At 38.9% G+C, this 16,992-nt stretch overlaps 1 protein-coding gene across 1 annotated transcript in view; it reads right to left on the reverse strand.

Moving 5' to 3' along the window:
- Positions 1–239: 239 nt before the first annotated feature.
- Positions 240–16,992, reverse strand: part of LOC111191717 (adhesion G-protein coupled receptor G5) — a 36,593-nt gene continuing 19,840 nt past the window's right edge. Inside the window, exons 6-14 of the mRNA XM_049465389.1 lie at positions 16,434–16,541; positions 15,383–15,490; positions 12,643–12,685; positions 12,382–12,485; positions 11,127–11,245; positions 4,746–5,023; positions 3,772–3,871; positions 3,402–3,673; positions 240–2,423 (exon numbers count right to left, since the gene is read on the reverse strand). Of these exons, the coding sequence (XP_049321346.1) occupies positions 2,275–2,423; positions 3,402–3,673; positions 3,772–3,871; positions 4,746–5,023; positions 11,127–11,245; positions 12,382–12,485; positions 12,643–12,685; positions 15,383–15,490; positions 16,434–16,541 (1,281 nt within the window). The 3' untranslated portion in view covers positions 240–2,274. The remainder of the gene's footprint in view (positions 2,424–3,401; positions 3,674–3,771; positions 3,872–4,745; positions 5,024–11,126; positions 11,246–12,381; positions 12,486–12,642; positions 12,686–15,382; positions 15,491–16,433; positions 16,542–16,992) is intronic.

Genomic DNA, 16,992 nt, shown 5'->3' on the forward strand with positions numbered 1-16,992 from the left:
GTGATTTCTGGATTCTACAGGTCTGGAATCAGTAATCAGGTCTGGTTGTGGTTAGTAGTGAAATTTAATTTAGCTTTCTAAAATGTGTGATTAATCACAGCTCATTTATATGGAGGGGGAACACTTTTTCACGAAGGGACAGATTTGTTTGTATAGTTTTTTTTAATGAATAAAATTATCATTTAAAAAGTTATTATATAGCTCTGTAAAAATAAAAAACGAAAAACATACCCCAATCATCCATAACAATTTGTATCTTTTATTTTTATACAACAATAAGATCACATTTTACTAAAATAACACAAAATACAGAAAATACACATGAACAGACGTTTTATCTTCAGCTTTAGAATAAATAAAAGTGCCTCAGAGGCCTGGGGGGCGGAGTTACAGTGATTGCAGACGTTTGTAGATGTTAATTATCTAAAAACACTGATCAAATATACAAAATTAAAACACTGTTTACAGCATTTGCATATCTGTACGCATGGACACTTCATGCCAGACGCCGCCGGTCGCCATCATTACAACCCACTGCACTGCACTGTCCACTGCGGGTGGTAATATTAGGCTTATATGACATATTCCCGGTACACATGTGACACTGTGTTTAACTTCCCTCACTAGATAACACCTCACAACTTACACACAGGTGTGGATGGGCTTTCCCAAGCATTTAGTTCCACGGGGTACCTCTTGATTTTCAGTTTACACACTGATTTATCACGACTTTTGCAATTTTTTTAGTGTATGGCATTCATTTAGCTTCAGGAATTAAAATAAAGGTAAAAAGTTCATTTTTATCCGACGTACCAATAAAAACCCAGCAAGTAAAACGTTTTACATTTAATTCATTACTGGCCTTAAGTACTGATTTGGCTAAAGTTGTGCTTTTTATGATATATAACATTTAATGCAGTAGTTTTGCACAATAATAAACCTAAAAAAAAAAAAACCTAAAGTGCTGGACTCCATTAAAAATGAATAGAAAATAAAAAAAAAAGCTTATTAGGAATAAAGAACGAGCTTAAAAACAACAAGACTCTGGCCCTGCACTGTATCTAAAACAATCTCTCAATTTTACACTCTGTATTCAGTGCAGTACTTTAAAAAGGCATTTCTAAAAACCTGACCTGCAGGAAATATATACATTTATATATATATTTATTTACAGAAATAAAAATCGATAAGAATGCCCTTGTGAAAACATACAATAAACACAACAATAAACATATACAGTGCTTATGAAACATGTTGACTATATTGGATATTTAAATGTGATGTGGAATCTGTGTCTTTTAAACGTTTAATACCTAAAAGTTTTTTCTTTTAATTTTTTTTTTCTTCTATCTATTTTGTCTTTTTATTTGTCAAATTTTATGTTTTATCTTTTAGCCTTTTTATTTTATTTATTTTACTTATTTCATCCTTTTATTTTTTTTAATCCTTTTTTTAAACTTATTTATGTTAGTTCCATCATTTACTTTTTTATAATTTTGGTGTTATTTTAGTCCTGTATTTCTTTAATTGTGTTTATATTTTATCATTCTAATTATTTATCTCTTTGTTTTATTGCTTTACATTTTAGCATATGCTTTTATTCTGAATTATTTTACTTCTTCTTAATTAAATCTTATATTGTTTGCTTGTTTTTATCATTTAAACTTATTTTTTTTAGTCCCTTTTATTTTGTAAATGCTCGGCTGCATTGAAAATAAGGGTTACCCTCAATGTATTACCAAGTGGAAATAAAGGTTGATTAATTGATTTATTGAATTCTACTGTACTGTATTGTTTACATGGACAATTCTAGCCAGACACCGCCGGTCACCATCATAACCCCCCAATGCACTGTACACTGTGGGTGGTATTATTACCTTAACTATGGTGTATTCCAATCTGCACCCACTTTCGGACCTCAGTACAACTCTCATAATTAATCTGCCCAGTCCTTAATCAAGCTCACTCACAAGATATCCCCTCACAACTTACACAGGTGTACGATCTGTGCCCTAAGGTGACACTTCATGATCAATTAGCTTCATGAACATTCTGCTCTTCCATATCTTTTGGTATCTTGGCAGTGTAATTGAAAGCAGTTCTCTGTATGTTGATGTTGATCTTACTGTATGAATAGTCAGGTAGCTGCGCTGTTAAAATAGAAATCCAACAAAGTCAGAGCTCACCTGGCTCCTAAAGGGAATGTTAAGTTACAGTACTGACCAGGTTCATCCAGCACAGCTCATCTACAAAGATAAAAGCTCATGAAAAGCTTTAAGAATCTTTAAGAATGGGCTCCTTGCTCTTGTCCGTGCCTGATGACGTGTTGTGTGGTGTGGAGGAAGTGCTGCTACTGGATTCAGAATTAGTCTTCTGCGTCTGGATCCACTCCAAAGCATAGAACCGCAACATCAGGAAAAATCCTGCAAGAAAAACACAGTATATGATATATATATATATATATATATATATATATATATATATATATATATATATATATTTATACAACAGTTAGTTCCGACATCACAATCTGATTGGTTGAGAAGTGTTCTAGCCGTGCTGATATTTGGTCTCATTGAACCATAGGACATGTTTCCAGTAATCTATGACCTTTGTTGACATGTCTTCAGCAAAGAGTTTGAGGGCTTTTTTGTGTACAGACTTCAGAAGAGGCTTTCTTCTGGGGTGACAGCCGTGCAGACCAGTTTGATGTAGTATACTGCGTACGGTCTGAACACTGACAAGCTAACCCCCCTCCCTCCACCCCTTCAATCTCTGCAGCAATGCTGACAGCACTCCTGCACCTATCTTTCAAAGACCTTTGTAAGCATTTGTACGTGACGCTGAGCTTCACGAGCACTCTTCTTTAGACGGCCAACGCGAGGTCTGTTCTGATTGGACCCTGCTCTTTTAAAACGCTGGATGATCTTGGCCGCTGTGCTGCAGCTCAGTTTCAAAATGTTGACCATCTTCTTGTAGCACAATGATTCGTCTTTTAATATCCTCAGAGAGTTCTTTGCCATGAGGTGCCATGTTGGAACTTTCAGTGACTCTCAGTATAAGAGAGTGTGAGAGCTGTACTGCAAAACTGAACACACCTGCTTATACCCTGTGCACACCTGAGACCTAGTAACACATTTTGTAGGGAAAATGACAAGCAGTGCTGAATTTGGACATTTAGGGGTGTGGTCTGTTTTTAGAGGTGTACTCACTTTTTGTTGCGGGTGGTTTAGACATTAATAGTTGTATACTGAGTTATTTTGAGGGATGAATAAATGTACACTGTTATATAAGCTGATATATATATATATATATATATATATATATATATATATATATACATCCCTTACATTTCTGCATATCTATCTATATATATATATATATACAGTTTGAGAACTCACCTTGCAGAGAGTTGATGATACAGAAGAAAAAGACGACGGTTTCTGACGTCGTCCCGAAGGCCAGAGTCCAGGTGGTGCCGAACAGACAGCTGAGCCCCCAGATACTGAGAAACTTCACCCGATTTTGTTCCCACTCTTTATGTTTTGTGTTTTGAACCTGTCTCACCACCTGGAGGAGCATGATGCAGCCGGAGCTCGCCACCGCAGCCAGGAAGCCCAGGTTCAGAATGAAGTGAGCGAGTAAAGCCGGGTGAGAGTCCGTCATCCAGCACCTGAAACAACACGGCACAGAATAACATAAAAATAAAGTACAGCATGAGGAGAGGGACAAATTTTACCCACAATGCACCTGTGATTCCTTCATTCTTACATGCGAAAGGGCTTTGCAGCTTCATCACTGGACATAACTGTCCTCTGACCGTAAATATTCCCCATGGACGCCAGAATAACCACAGGCAGAACTGGAAAACCTGTAAAACAAATGTTGCACAAATTACTAAAGGCATGACTGCAACTATTTATGGAACTATATATTTTTAATACTGTCTGAAATCGAGTAAAAGTCATTGTAAACACAGTACAGGCCAAAAGTTTGGACACACCTTCTCTTATTCAATGCGTTTTCTTTATTTTCATGACTATTTACATTGTAGATTCTCATTGAAGCATCAGAACTATGAATGAACACATGTGGAGTTTTATGTACTTAACAAAAAATGAGGCAAAGGAGCAACAAGTGCTAATAAACACCTCTGGGAACTCCTTCCTTCCTTCAAGACTGTTGGAAAACTTTTCATTTCAGGTGGCCACCTCTTGAAGCTCATTGAGAGAATGATACAGAGAGTGTGCAAAGCAGTAATCAGAGCAAAGGGGGGGCTATTTTGAAGAAACTAGAATATAAAACAAGTTTTTTTTTTAGTTATTTCACCTTTTTATGTTAAGTATAGTGAACACAGACTCCGCCTCTTTTTGAACCTTTTCACCGAGTAGCATCGCAGTGCTAATGCTCGGAGAAAAAGCAGCGACTCGGTTCTGATACATCAGCTCACAGACGCAGCCTTGTGCTGATCCACATCACCCTAGGAGTGATGAGGGGAAAGAGCGCCATCTACTGTATCCACCCAGAGAAAGCAAGGCCAATTGTGCTCTCTTGGGGCTCCAGCAGCTGATGGCAAGCTGCATGACCGGGATTCAAGCCTATTCAATAGTGGCAGCGCTATGGCCCAATATTTGCATTTATCATACTGTCCCAACTTTTTTTTACTTTAGACTTTGGTAACTTCAGATAAACTGTAAAATATGATAAAATAAACAATATATCAGTAAATAAAAGTGTATAATTACCGAATCCCAGCAGGTACCAGATCCATGGGTTTGGGTCTAACCGTTTGAATACCATGCAGACCATCATGAACGACTGGATCACTTCCACAGCCATCCAGCAGAGGGTGCTGAGCAGAGCGTAGTGCAGTAGTGCCCCCATGAACACACACGCCCCCTGGTGCTCCAAATTACCAATAGTGCCGGTGAGGACAAAGAGGAGACACAGGAAGAAGAGCGCCACCACCAGGCCACGGTGCACCAGGCTGCTGGACCGCCGGCCTGTTGGTATCCTGGAGTTCCTAAAAAAAACAAAAAAAAAAACAGGATGATCAATATTATACATGATTTTATTATTTTTCCTACATTATAAATGAATAGTGAAGTGATCTATCAGATTATGAAGGAACACATAAGGAATCATGTAGTAACTTAAAAACAGTGTTAAACAAACCTAAATACTCAGAAGAAAATAACTCTGATATGAACAGTCCTGATGAGTGCCAGTTTCATCATCATCACATTTGTTATGTTTTTTTTACTTCTCTTGAGGATACTTTCAAAGTTCTTGAAATTCTTTTTTTTTTGGATTGACTGAACTTTTTTTATTTTTATTTAGAGTTTATTTAGTAGAGTAGTTGTTGCTTCTCATAATCTGGATTAGAACATTACTCAAATATTCACTATTCACTGTATACCTGTAACTCTACCTCTTCACTACTTTACTTTAACTGATGCTCTCAAACTTTACATTAAGAGACAAGAAATTCAAGTAATTAACTCTTGATGAGTTCAGCACAGCTGTTAACTGAAAGCCTGAATTCCAGGAGACTCTACCTCATAAAACTGACTGAGAAAATCCAGCAGAGATGTTCAAAACTGATCATCTAAACAAGAAAAATTAAAAATATAAAACATATTCTGGTTTGTTTAACACTTTTGTTTACTAAATAAACCAAATTTTTTCTTTATAGTTAGTATTTTTTAGTATGTTTATTTAATCTTTTCATGATGAAGTTAAATCTGATACATGCTTTTATTTGTGTATTTTGTTTTTGATTGAAAGTGAGAAAAACGGCCCAATGCAGATCACTGCCTCCACCTGAGACCACTAGAGGGCACTGCAACCCCTCATTTAACACCTGATACAGGTAACTAAATACACACACATACATACACAGACAAAGACACTGAACACACACACACAAACACACACACACACACACACACACACACACACACTAAACACACAAACACACACACACTGAACACACACACACACACATACACTAAACACACAAACACACACACACACTGAACACACACTGAACACACACACTAAACACACACTATACACACACACACTGAACACACACACACTAAACACACACTGAACACACACACACTAAACACACACACACTACACACACTGAACACACACTGAACACACACACTATACACACACACACTGAACACACACACACTAAACACACACACACACACACACTGAACACACACTGAACACACACACTATACACACACACACTGAACACACACACACTAAACACACACACACACACACACTGAACACACACTGAACACACACACACTAAACACACACACACACACACACTGAACACACACTGAACACACACACTATACACACACACACTGAACACACACACACTAAACACACACACACACACTAAACACACACACTAAACACACACTAAACACACACTAAACACACACTAAACACACACACTAAACACACTGAACACACACACTAAACACACACACTAAACACACTGAACACACACACTATACACACACACACTGAACACACACACACTAAACACACACACACACACTAAACACACACACTAAACACACACTAAACACACACTAAACACACACTAAACACACACACTACACACTGAACACACACACTAAACACACTGAACACACACACACTACACACTGAACACACACACTAAACACACTGAACACACACACACTACACACTGAACACACACACACTAAACACACACACACTAAACACACTGAACACACACACACTACACACTGAACACACACACACACACACACTACACACTGAACACACACACACTAAACACACACACACTAAACACACTGAACACACACACACTACACACTGAACACACACACACACACACACTACACACTGAACACACACACACACACACACTACACACTGAACACACACACACTAAACACACACTATACACACACACACTGAACACACACACACTAAACACACACACTAAACACACTGAACACACACACACTACACACTAAACACACACTATACACACACACACTAAACACACACACTCACACTAAACACACACTAAACACACAACACACACACACACACTGAACACACACACACACACACTACACACTGAACACACACACACACACTGAACACACACACACACACACACACTGAACACACACACACTAAACACACTGAACACACACACACACTACACACTGAACACACACACACACACACACTACACACTGAACACACACACACACACACACTACACACTGAACACACACACACTAAACACACACTATACACACACACACTGAACACACACACACTAAACACACACACTAAACACACTGAACACACACACACTACACACTAAACACACACTATACACACACACACTAAACACACACACACACACTGAACACACACACACACACACTACACACTGAACACACACACACACACTGAACACACACACACACACACACACTGAACACACACACACTAAACACACACACACACACTAAACACACACACACACACACACTGAACACACACACACACACACACACACACACTAAACACACACTGAACACACACACACACACACACACACTGAACACACACACTAAACACACACACACACACACACTAAACACACACACTAAACACACACTATACACACACTATACACACACACACACACACACTGAACACACACACTAAACACACACACACACACACACTAAACACACACTAAACACACACTGAACACACACACACACACACACACACTGAACACACACACTAAACACACACACACACACACTAAACACACACACTAAACACACACTATACACACACTATACACACACACACACACACACTGAACACACACACTAAACACACACACACACACACACTAAACACACACACTAAACACACACTGAACACACACTGAACACACACACACACACACACTGAACACACACACACACACTGAACACACACACTAAACACACACTGAACACACACTGAACACACACACACACACACACACTAAACACACACACACTAAACACACACACTGAACACACACACTAAACACACACACACTACACACTACACACTGAACACACACACACACTAAACACACACACTAAACACACTGAACACACACACACTACACACTGAACACACACACACACACTACACACTAAACACACACACACTAAACACACACACACTAAACACACACTATACACACACACACACACACTAAACACACACACACTAAACACACACACACTAAACACACACTAAACACACACACACTAAACACACACACACACACACTAAACACACACACTGAACACACACACTAAACACACACACACTACACACTACACACTAAACACACACACACACTAAACACACACACTAAACACACTGAACACACACACACTACACACTGAACACACACACACACACTACACACTAAACACACACACACTAAACACACACACACTAAACACACACTATACACACACACACACACACTAAACACACACACACTAAACACACACACACTAAACACACACTAAACACACACACACTAAACACACACACACACACACTAAACACACACACTAAACACACACTAAACACACACACACTAAACACACACTAAACACACACTATACACACACACACTAAACACACACTAAACACACACTATACACACACACACTAAACACACACTAAACACACACACACTATACACACACACTAAACACACACTAAACACACACTATACACACACACACTAAACACACACTAAACACACACTATACACACACACACTAAACACACACTATACACACACACACTAAACACACACTAAACACACACACACTAAACACACACACTAAACACACACTAAACACACACTATACACACACACACTAAACACACACTAAACACACACTATACACACACACACTAAACACACACTAAACACACACACACTATACACACACACACACACACTAAACACACACACTAAACACACACTATACACACACACACTAAACACACACTAAACACACACACACTACACACTGAACACACACACACTAAACACACTGAACACACACACACTACACACTGAACACACACACACTAAACACACACTGAACACACACACACACACACACACTGAACACACACACACTAAACACACACTGAACACACACACACACACTGAACACACACACACTAAACACACACTGAACACACACACACACTACACACTGAACACACACACACTAAACACACACACACTAAACACACACACACTAAACACACACACACTGAACACACACACACTAAACACACACACACTGAACACACACACACTAAACACACACACACTGAACACACACACACTAAACACACACTGAACACACACACACTACACACTGAACACACACACACACACACACACACTACACACTGAACACACACACACTAAACACACACACACTAAACACACACTATACACACTGAACACACACACACTAAACACACACTGAACACACACACACACTACACACTGAACACACACACACTAAACACACACACACTAAACACACACTATACACACTGAACACACACACACTAAACACACACTGAACACACACACACTAAACACACACTGAACACACACACACACTACACACTGAACACACACACACTAAACACACACACACTAAACACACACTATACACACTGAACACACACACACTAAACACACACTGAACACACACACACACTACACACTGAACACACACACTAAACACACTGAACACACACACTACACACTGAACACACACACACACACTACACACTGAACACACACACACTAAACACACACTGAACACACACACACACACACTACACACTGAACACACACACACTAAACACACTGAACACACACTGAACACACACTGAACACACACACACACTACACACTGAACACACACACACACACACTACACACTGAACACACACACACACACTAAACACACACACACACACACTGAACACACACACACACTGAACACACACACACACACACACACTGAACACACACACACACTGAACACACACACACACACACACACACTGAACACACACACACACTGAACACACACACACACTGAACACACACACACACACACACACACACTGAACACACACACACTAAACACACACTGAACACACACACACACTGAACACACACACACACACACACACTGAACACACACACACACACACACTGAACACACACACACACACACTACACACTGAACACACACACACTAAACACACACTGAACACACACACACACACTGAACACACACTGAACACACACACACACACACACTGAACACACACTGAACACACACACACACACACTGAACACACACACACACACACACACACACACTGAACACACACACACACACACACTGAACACACACACACACTGAACACACACACACACACACACACACACTGAACACACACACACACACTGAACACACACACACTGAACACACACACTGAACACACACACACACACACACTACACACTGAACACACACTGAACACACACTGAACACACACACACACACACACACACTGAACACACACACACACACACACACACTGAACACACACTGAACACACACACACACACACACACTGAACACACACACACACACACACACTAAACACACACTGAACACACACACACACACACACTGAACACACACTGAACACACACACACACACACACACTAAACACACACTGAACACACACACACACACACACTGAACACACACTGAACACACACACACACACACACACTAAACACACACTGAACACACACACACACACACACTGAACACACACTGAACACACACACACACTACACACTGAACACACACTGAACACACACACACACACACACTGAACACACACTGAACACACACACACACACACAGTGAATGACCTTCTCCTGCAGAGTACGATGAAGAGGACCACACAGCTGACGATGGACACGGCGCAGCCCACCGCTGTAATGTAGGTGAGGGCCTGCAGGTGGCGCAGTGTTTTGGTTGGGTTCACTTGCTGTTATAAGAAGAGAGACGGAGTGTTTACAGTGATTACACGGATTAATCATAACATTATGACCACCTGCACTGATCATATAGGACACTCTGTAGTTCTATAATAAATACAGACTGTAGTCCTAAATAGCCCCCCAACAGCATCCTGTGAGCACCATATACAGTCCCAGCCCAAAGTGTGGACACACCTTTAATTCTGTGTTTTTTTTTTACTATTTTAAAACGTTCTGTATTGTAGATACAATACTAAACTCATCCAGACTATGAAGAAAAACATAAGAAATTATTTAGTAAACTACTATTTTAGCAAAATAGGCGAAATAGTAGTAAAAAAAAACAGGCTTAGGTCGGCAACAGAAAACAAGCAATAAACTGGGCAAGGCAAAAAGGGTAAACCCTAATACAGAAACAGGTCAAAACACAAAAAGCCAATAAACAGTGAGAAACATGTCATATCAAAGCTAGGAAACTAAGATTCAATACTCAACAACAAAGAGAGCAAACTGAGGGGTATTTATACCAATAGTCCAGGTGCAAACAATCAAAAGCTAGGCGAATTGGAACACCGTAGTGTCATGTAATGGTAGTTTTGAGTTCGAGAATGCTGGGAAATGGAGTCCAGAGCAGGCAGACTGACAGCATATTTGAGTAATTCATATTATGAGAAGATCTACTCAACTATGTAAAGTGTAAAAGTGAAAAAATGACTTAAGGAAATGAAGGTCAGTCAATCAGAAAGTCAATTTTAAAAACTTCAGTGGTTATGATGATGAAACTGGCACTCATCAGGATTGCCCAAGAAAAGAAAGAAAGAACAAGAGTTTCCTCTGTTGTACAGGATAAATTTATCAGAGTTACCAGCCTCAGAAACCACAATTACATTTTTGATTAATAGTTTTAAGTTACTACATGATTCCTTATGTGTTCCTTTATAATCAGATAGATCACTTCACTATTCATTTACTATGTAGGAAAAATATATAAAATTAAAATAGAAACATTGAATGAAAGAATGAGTGTCCACACTTTTGACTGGTACTGTATATATATGTATATACAATTATTTGAATAAAGAACTGAAAGAAAGAACTGTTTTTCATATTGTTCTTCTTTTTATGTAATAAACTCGTCACTCACCACAAGAATAGCGAAGTACGTGAGGTGGTTACAGCGGCACTCGGTTTCTTTGGGGTTTATGTGAACCGTTACGCAACCCTCCTCCCTCCACGTTATCTCGTTATCTACAGAGGAAAGAGAAAATGGAATGAGACACCATCTCGTCTCCAGCGTTATCAGTCAGACGCTTTGTTGTTATGGTGTCTGGAAACATAACACACTGAGATACGGCACGATATTCTCTTTACTTCAGTTTGTTTGTTTTCTGGGAGGCGGACCCACCTTTCCTCGTGTCCCAGGACACACACTTTGCGGTCTGATTTGCCTGCAAAAAAATGAGAAATAAAAAAAAAAAAGATTAACACCAAATCTTCTAATTAACCTCTATTCTCTGGGTAACATGATCCCAGCAATTTAAACCTCCAGAAATTTGTATTATCATAATTAAATTAACATTTTAGCAACGTTTATTCGCCAGTTACTTTATGTTTATTGGATAAATTGTCAGTGGTTCTGGCATTATTATAATGTTATATTAGTATAACATTAGTGTACAACAGTTAGTTCCGACCTCACAATCTGATTGGTTGAGCAGTGTTCTAGCCGTGATGATATATGTGATAACATCACGGCCTTCTCACACTAAACCTGTATCACTCCGCCAACACGTTGCCGAGTAACGGCATATTTATACACACAGGACAGCTTAGAAACATCAACGGCATAAGCGGCAGCGTTAGCTTAGCGCAGGCTAGCACTCAACCACGGCACGCTCGTCCGTACCCTGCAGCGCTGACTCGTCTCTTGTGGAAAAAAGGGAAAGAAAATCGCTCGGCTAATGCCGTCTGACAGCCAGAACAGTAACTTAACCAGCCAGGCTAGGCTAAGCTAAGCTACTGCTGAGCTAAAGCAAGCTACGCTAACCTAACCCCAGTCCAGCCGGCTAGCTAAAATCAACACCACCCAGCAAAACAAGCAGAAACACTCAAAAAATGTGCAGCGTTCACCTGAAGACGACTCCACGGAGCAGGAGAGGAGAGTATTAGCGTTATTTCACGCTCCTAACGTTACCATCTTCACTTATTCACAATTTAGCTTTCAAGCTAACTTTCGTGGTGTTAGTCTGTATGAACCATACGCCGTTTTGTAGTTAAGTTTCAGTTCTGTTACAGTTGTGGTGGAACTACTTTTTGGAGGAAGGCACCGTCCATATTAAAGCATATTCATTCTGAATTTCTTAAAGTTCTTTGATTTATTTTCTTTATTCATTTTGTAAAAAGAAACTGTTGTATAAAAGCAATAGAACACTCGAGGTCGCGTGTTATCACGAATAACATTACGGCTGTGATGATCTACGACCGAATCACAGCCGTGATGTTATTTGTGATAACATACTCCCTCTCAGGTTCTATTGCTTAATTATATAAGTATTGTTAGTATTGTTTTGTTAAGTTAGGACCTAAAGGGAAGAAACATTTACAAAAAGATTATAAAACTGTCTAAAAATGTCACAGTGACCTCTACATCACTACCACACACATGTGTGTAAAATATTGATATTTCTTATGTTTTATGCCAGTAAAACAGCCTTAATAAAACAGACATTGAAAATAAAACACTGAAACATTTTGTTTCTTATGTACTGTCTTCATTAAATTAAGAAAAAAACAATAAAATGAATCAATCTCTTGCTCATCATTCTCTTTAAGAGTAGATCAGGTAAGCTCTGATTTTGGCGAATTGCTATTTTAACGGTGCAGCTACCTGGACGTGTTCAACAAACGCTTCTCAGCAGAGGAAACAAAATTTAATAACAAAAATTCTTCACTGCAGGTTTATTAACTCTATTCATTTGATTATATCGCCACCATGTGGAGTAATAAAGCAGTAACTTTTAATTGGGGCGGGGCTTAGAAATTTTAGAGCTCTTATGCTTCAATAAAAATATCCATATTTGCCTATCTATCTATCTATCTATCTATCTATCTATCTATCTATCTATCTATCTATCTATCTATCTATCTATCTATCTGTGTTTGTCTATCTGTCTGTCTGTTTGTCTATCTATCTATCTATCTATCTATCTGTCTGTCTGTCTGTCTGTCTGTCTGTCTGTCTGTCTATCTGTGTTTGTCTATCTATCTATCTATCTATCTATCTATCTATCTATCTATCTATAGTACATTTAAGGGTAAACCTCATTTAAAATGTAGCCAAACAAATACCTACAGTAGTGGTTGTCTAAATAGAATTTAAATAAGATAGATAAGATACTATTATAAAATGAGATAAAAAATGAGAAATGAGAAAAAAAAAACAATTTTAAGAAAATTTAGGGTAATAAAATTGATAAAATCAAAAGGCAACAAAAGATGTATAAATGAAGCAAAAAAAGAATAAAACTTAATTAAACTAAAGTAAAACACATGAAACAGTAAAATAAAAATCAATTACTGAAAGTAATAAAAGACAAAATAAAAAGTGAAAAAAGACACCATAGAAATCTAATCTAAAATATATTGTATGGAATTCTATCCTTCTATCGTTCCACTCTACAGCTCAACACAGGGGAGGCATGCTTCTTATATATTTATTTTTATTTATTTGCTCCAGATAGTCCTATTCTATTGGCAATATTTCTTCTGCACAGGAAATAGAGAAGCTGTGCAAAACGTGTGTATTTGCACATCTGTGTCAACAATGTGTGCATCCTAACCCAGCTGAGTACAGCGTTATTACAAGGAGGGATCTGTAGTATTGTGATAATCTGCTGTTTTTTGTAGAGTGTAAACAGAAAAGTTTAGTGTCTTTTCTTTTTCTCAGATCTTGAAGTAACTGTTTCTTCACCCTCTCCAGCTCTTTGATGTGGTTTAACCTCTGTCTGAATGAAGCAGCAGGAGGATACGTTTAACCTGCTGTTCGGAAACGAACGTCCAATAAGATACGAGCTCACTATAACCACAGAGTGTATACCTAACTACCAACGATAAACACACACACACACACACACACACACACTCACCAGAATGTCAGAGTGATGGAACTTAATTCTGACAGGCTCTGGGAGGTTTGTAATAATCTCATTTTCCACAGAGATCCCGATCACTTCATCCAGAACCTTCTCAGATCCCTGAAATCACAGAAACATGCATTAAAGCATCACTTTATGAGATTCTTTTCTTTTTAAAGCAGCAGTATTCTTCAGAAGTTTCTATTTTTCTGCATAAAAATAACCTAAAACTTCATCAGACATTTACACAAGTCCTAAAAGTAGATAAAGAGAACCCAGTTATTCCATTTTTGGAAGACAATTATCCAATATTTCATATTTATGAGGGTAAAAGTATGTAAAGCTTTGTTTTCAGTATCTGGTGTAATTTTCCTCCTTTACAGCAATAACATAAATCATGATACTACCGACACCATGTTTTACAGATACAGATGATATGTAGATGGCTGCTGATGGAGAAACAGCATGACCTACTGTACTCTCTCTCTCTCTCTCTCTCTCTCTCAGACTCCGGCTGCTGATGGAGAAGCAGTATGATCTACTGTACTCTCTCTCTCTCTCTCTCTCTCTCTCTCAGACTCCGGCTGCTGATGGAGAAGCAGCATGATCTACTGTACTCTCTCTCTCTCTCTCTCTCTCTCAGACTCCGGCTGCTGATGGAGAATCTGCATGATCTACTGTACTCTCTCTCTCACACTCTCTCTCTCTCTCAGACTCCGGCTGCTGATGGAGAAACAGCATGATCTACTGTACTCTCTCTCTCACACTCTCTCTCTCTCTCAGACTCCGGCTGCTGATGGAGAAACAGCATGACCTACTGTACTCTCTCTCTCTCTCTCTCTCTCTCTCAGACTCCGGCTGCTGATGGAGAAGCAGCATGATCTACTGTATTCTCTCTCTCTCTCTCTCTCTCTCTCTCTCAGACTCCGGCTGCTGATGGAGAAGCAGTATGATCTACTGTACTCTCTCTCTCACACTCTCTCTCTCTCTCAGACTCCGGCTGCTGATGGGATTCAAACCAGCAGCTTTCCCTTAATTAAACTGTACGGAAGTGTAATCATACCTGGAACATGGAGATGTTTTTGTAGTAAGTACAGACTACTTTGGCTTTCGTTTTGTTTGGAGGTTTGAGGCAGGCGGGCAGGTGCACTGTGGTAGGATCCTTCTTCGCCTGAAACAACAGAGTAAATAAATACATTTATTTATTAAAATATACAGAAGGAAGTGTGGGACTGTAATGTTATTGAGAAGGAAAATAAAAGGAACAATAAATAATTATAATTTTTGATTATATGTGTAATATTTATTGAGTTACACATACAAAAGTACGACATTTTAATAGAACATTATAGTCATTATGGCTTTTAGAAAAATGTGTTTTGGTGTGGGGGGGGGTAGTGCACTATAGGACTCTGTGGTTTTATTTTTTCCTCTTACATTACTTTTACTTTTATACTTTAAGCTTTTTCACAGCTTTACATAAACCATGTTCAGTATGAAACAGATTTGCATGGAGCAGCAGCAGAGCTAGCATTCTTTAGTAAGTAATCTGTAGTAAGTAATAATCTGGGTAATAAATCAGGTTAAACTGCACCTGAACAGCTGTTTAGTTCAAATATGGG

This window comes from Astyanax mexicanus, chromosome 16 (genome assembly GCF_023375975.1).
Source record: "Astyanax mexicanus isolate ESR-SI-001 chromosome 16, AstMex3_surface, whole genome shotgun sequence".
Lineage (NCBI taxonomy): Eukaryota > Metazoa > Chordata > Actinopteri > Characiformes > Acestrorhamphidae > Astyanax > Astyanax mexicanus.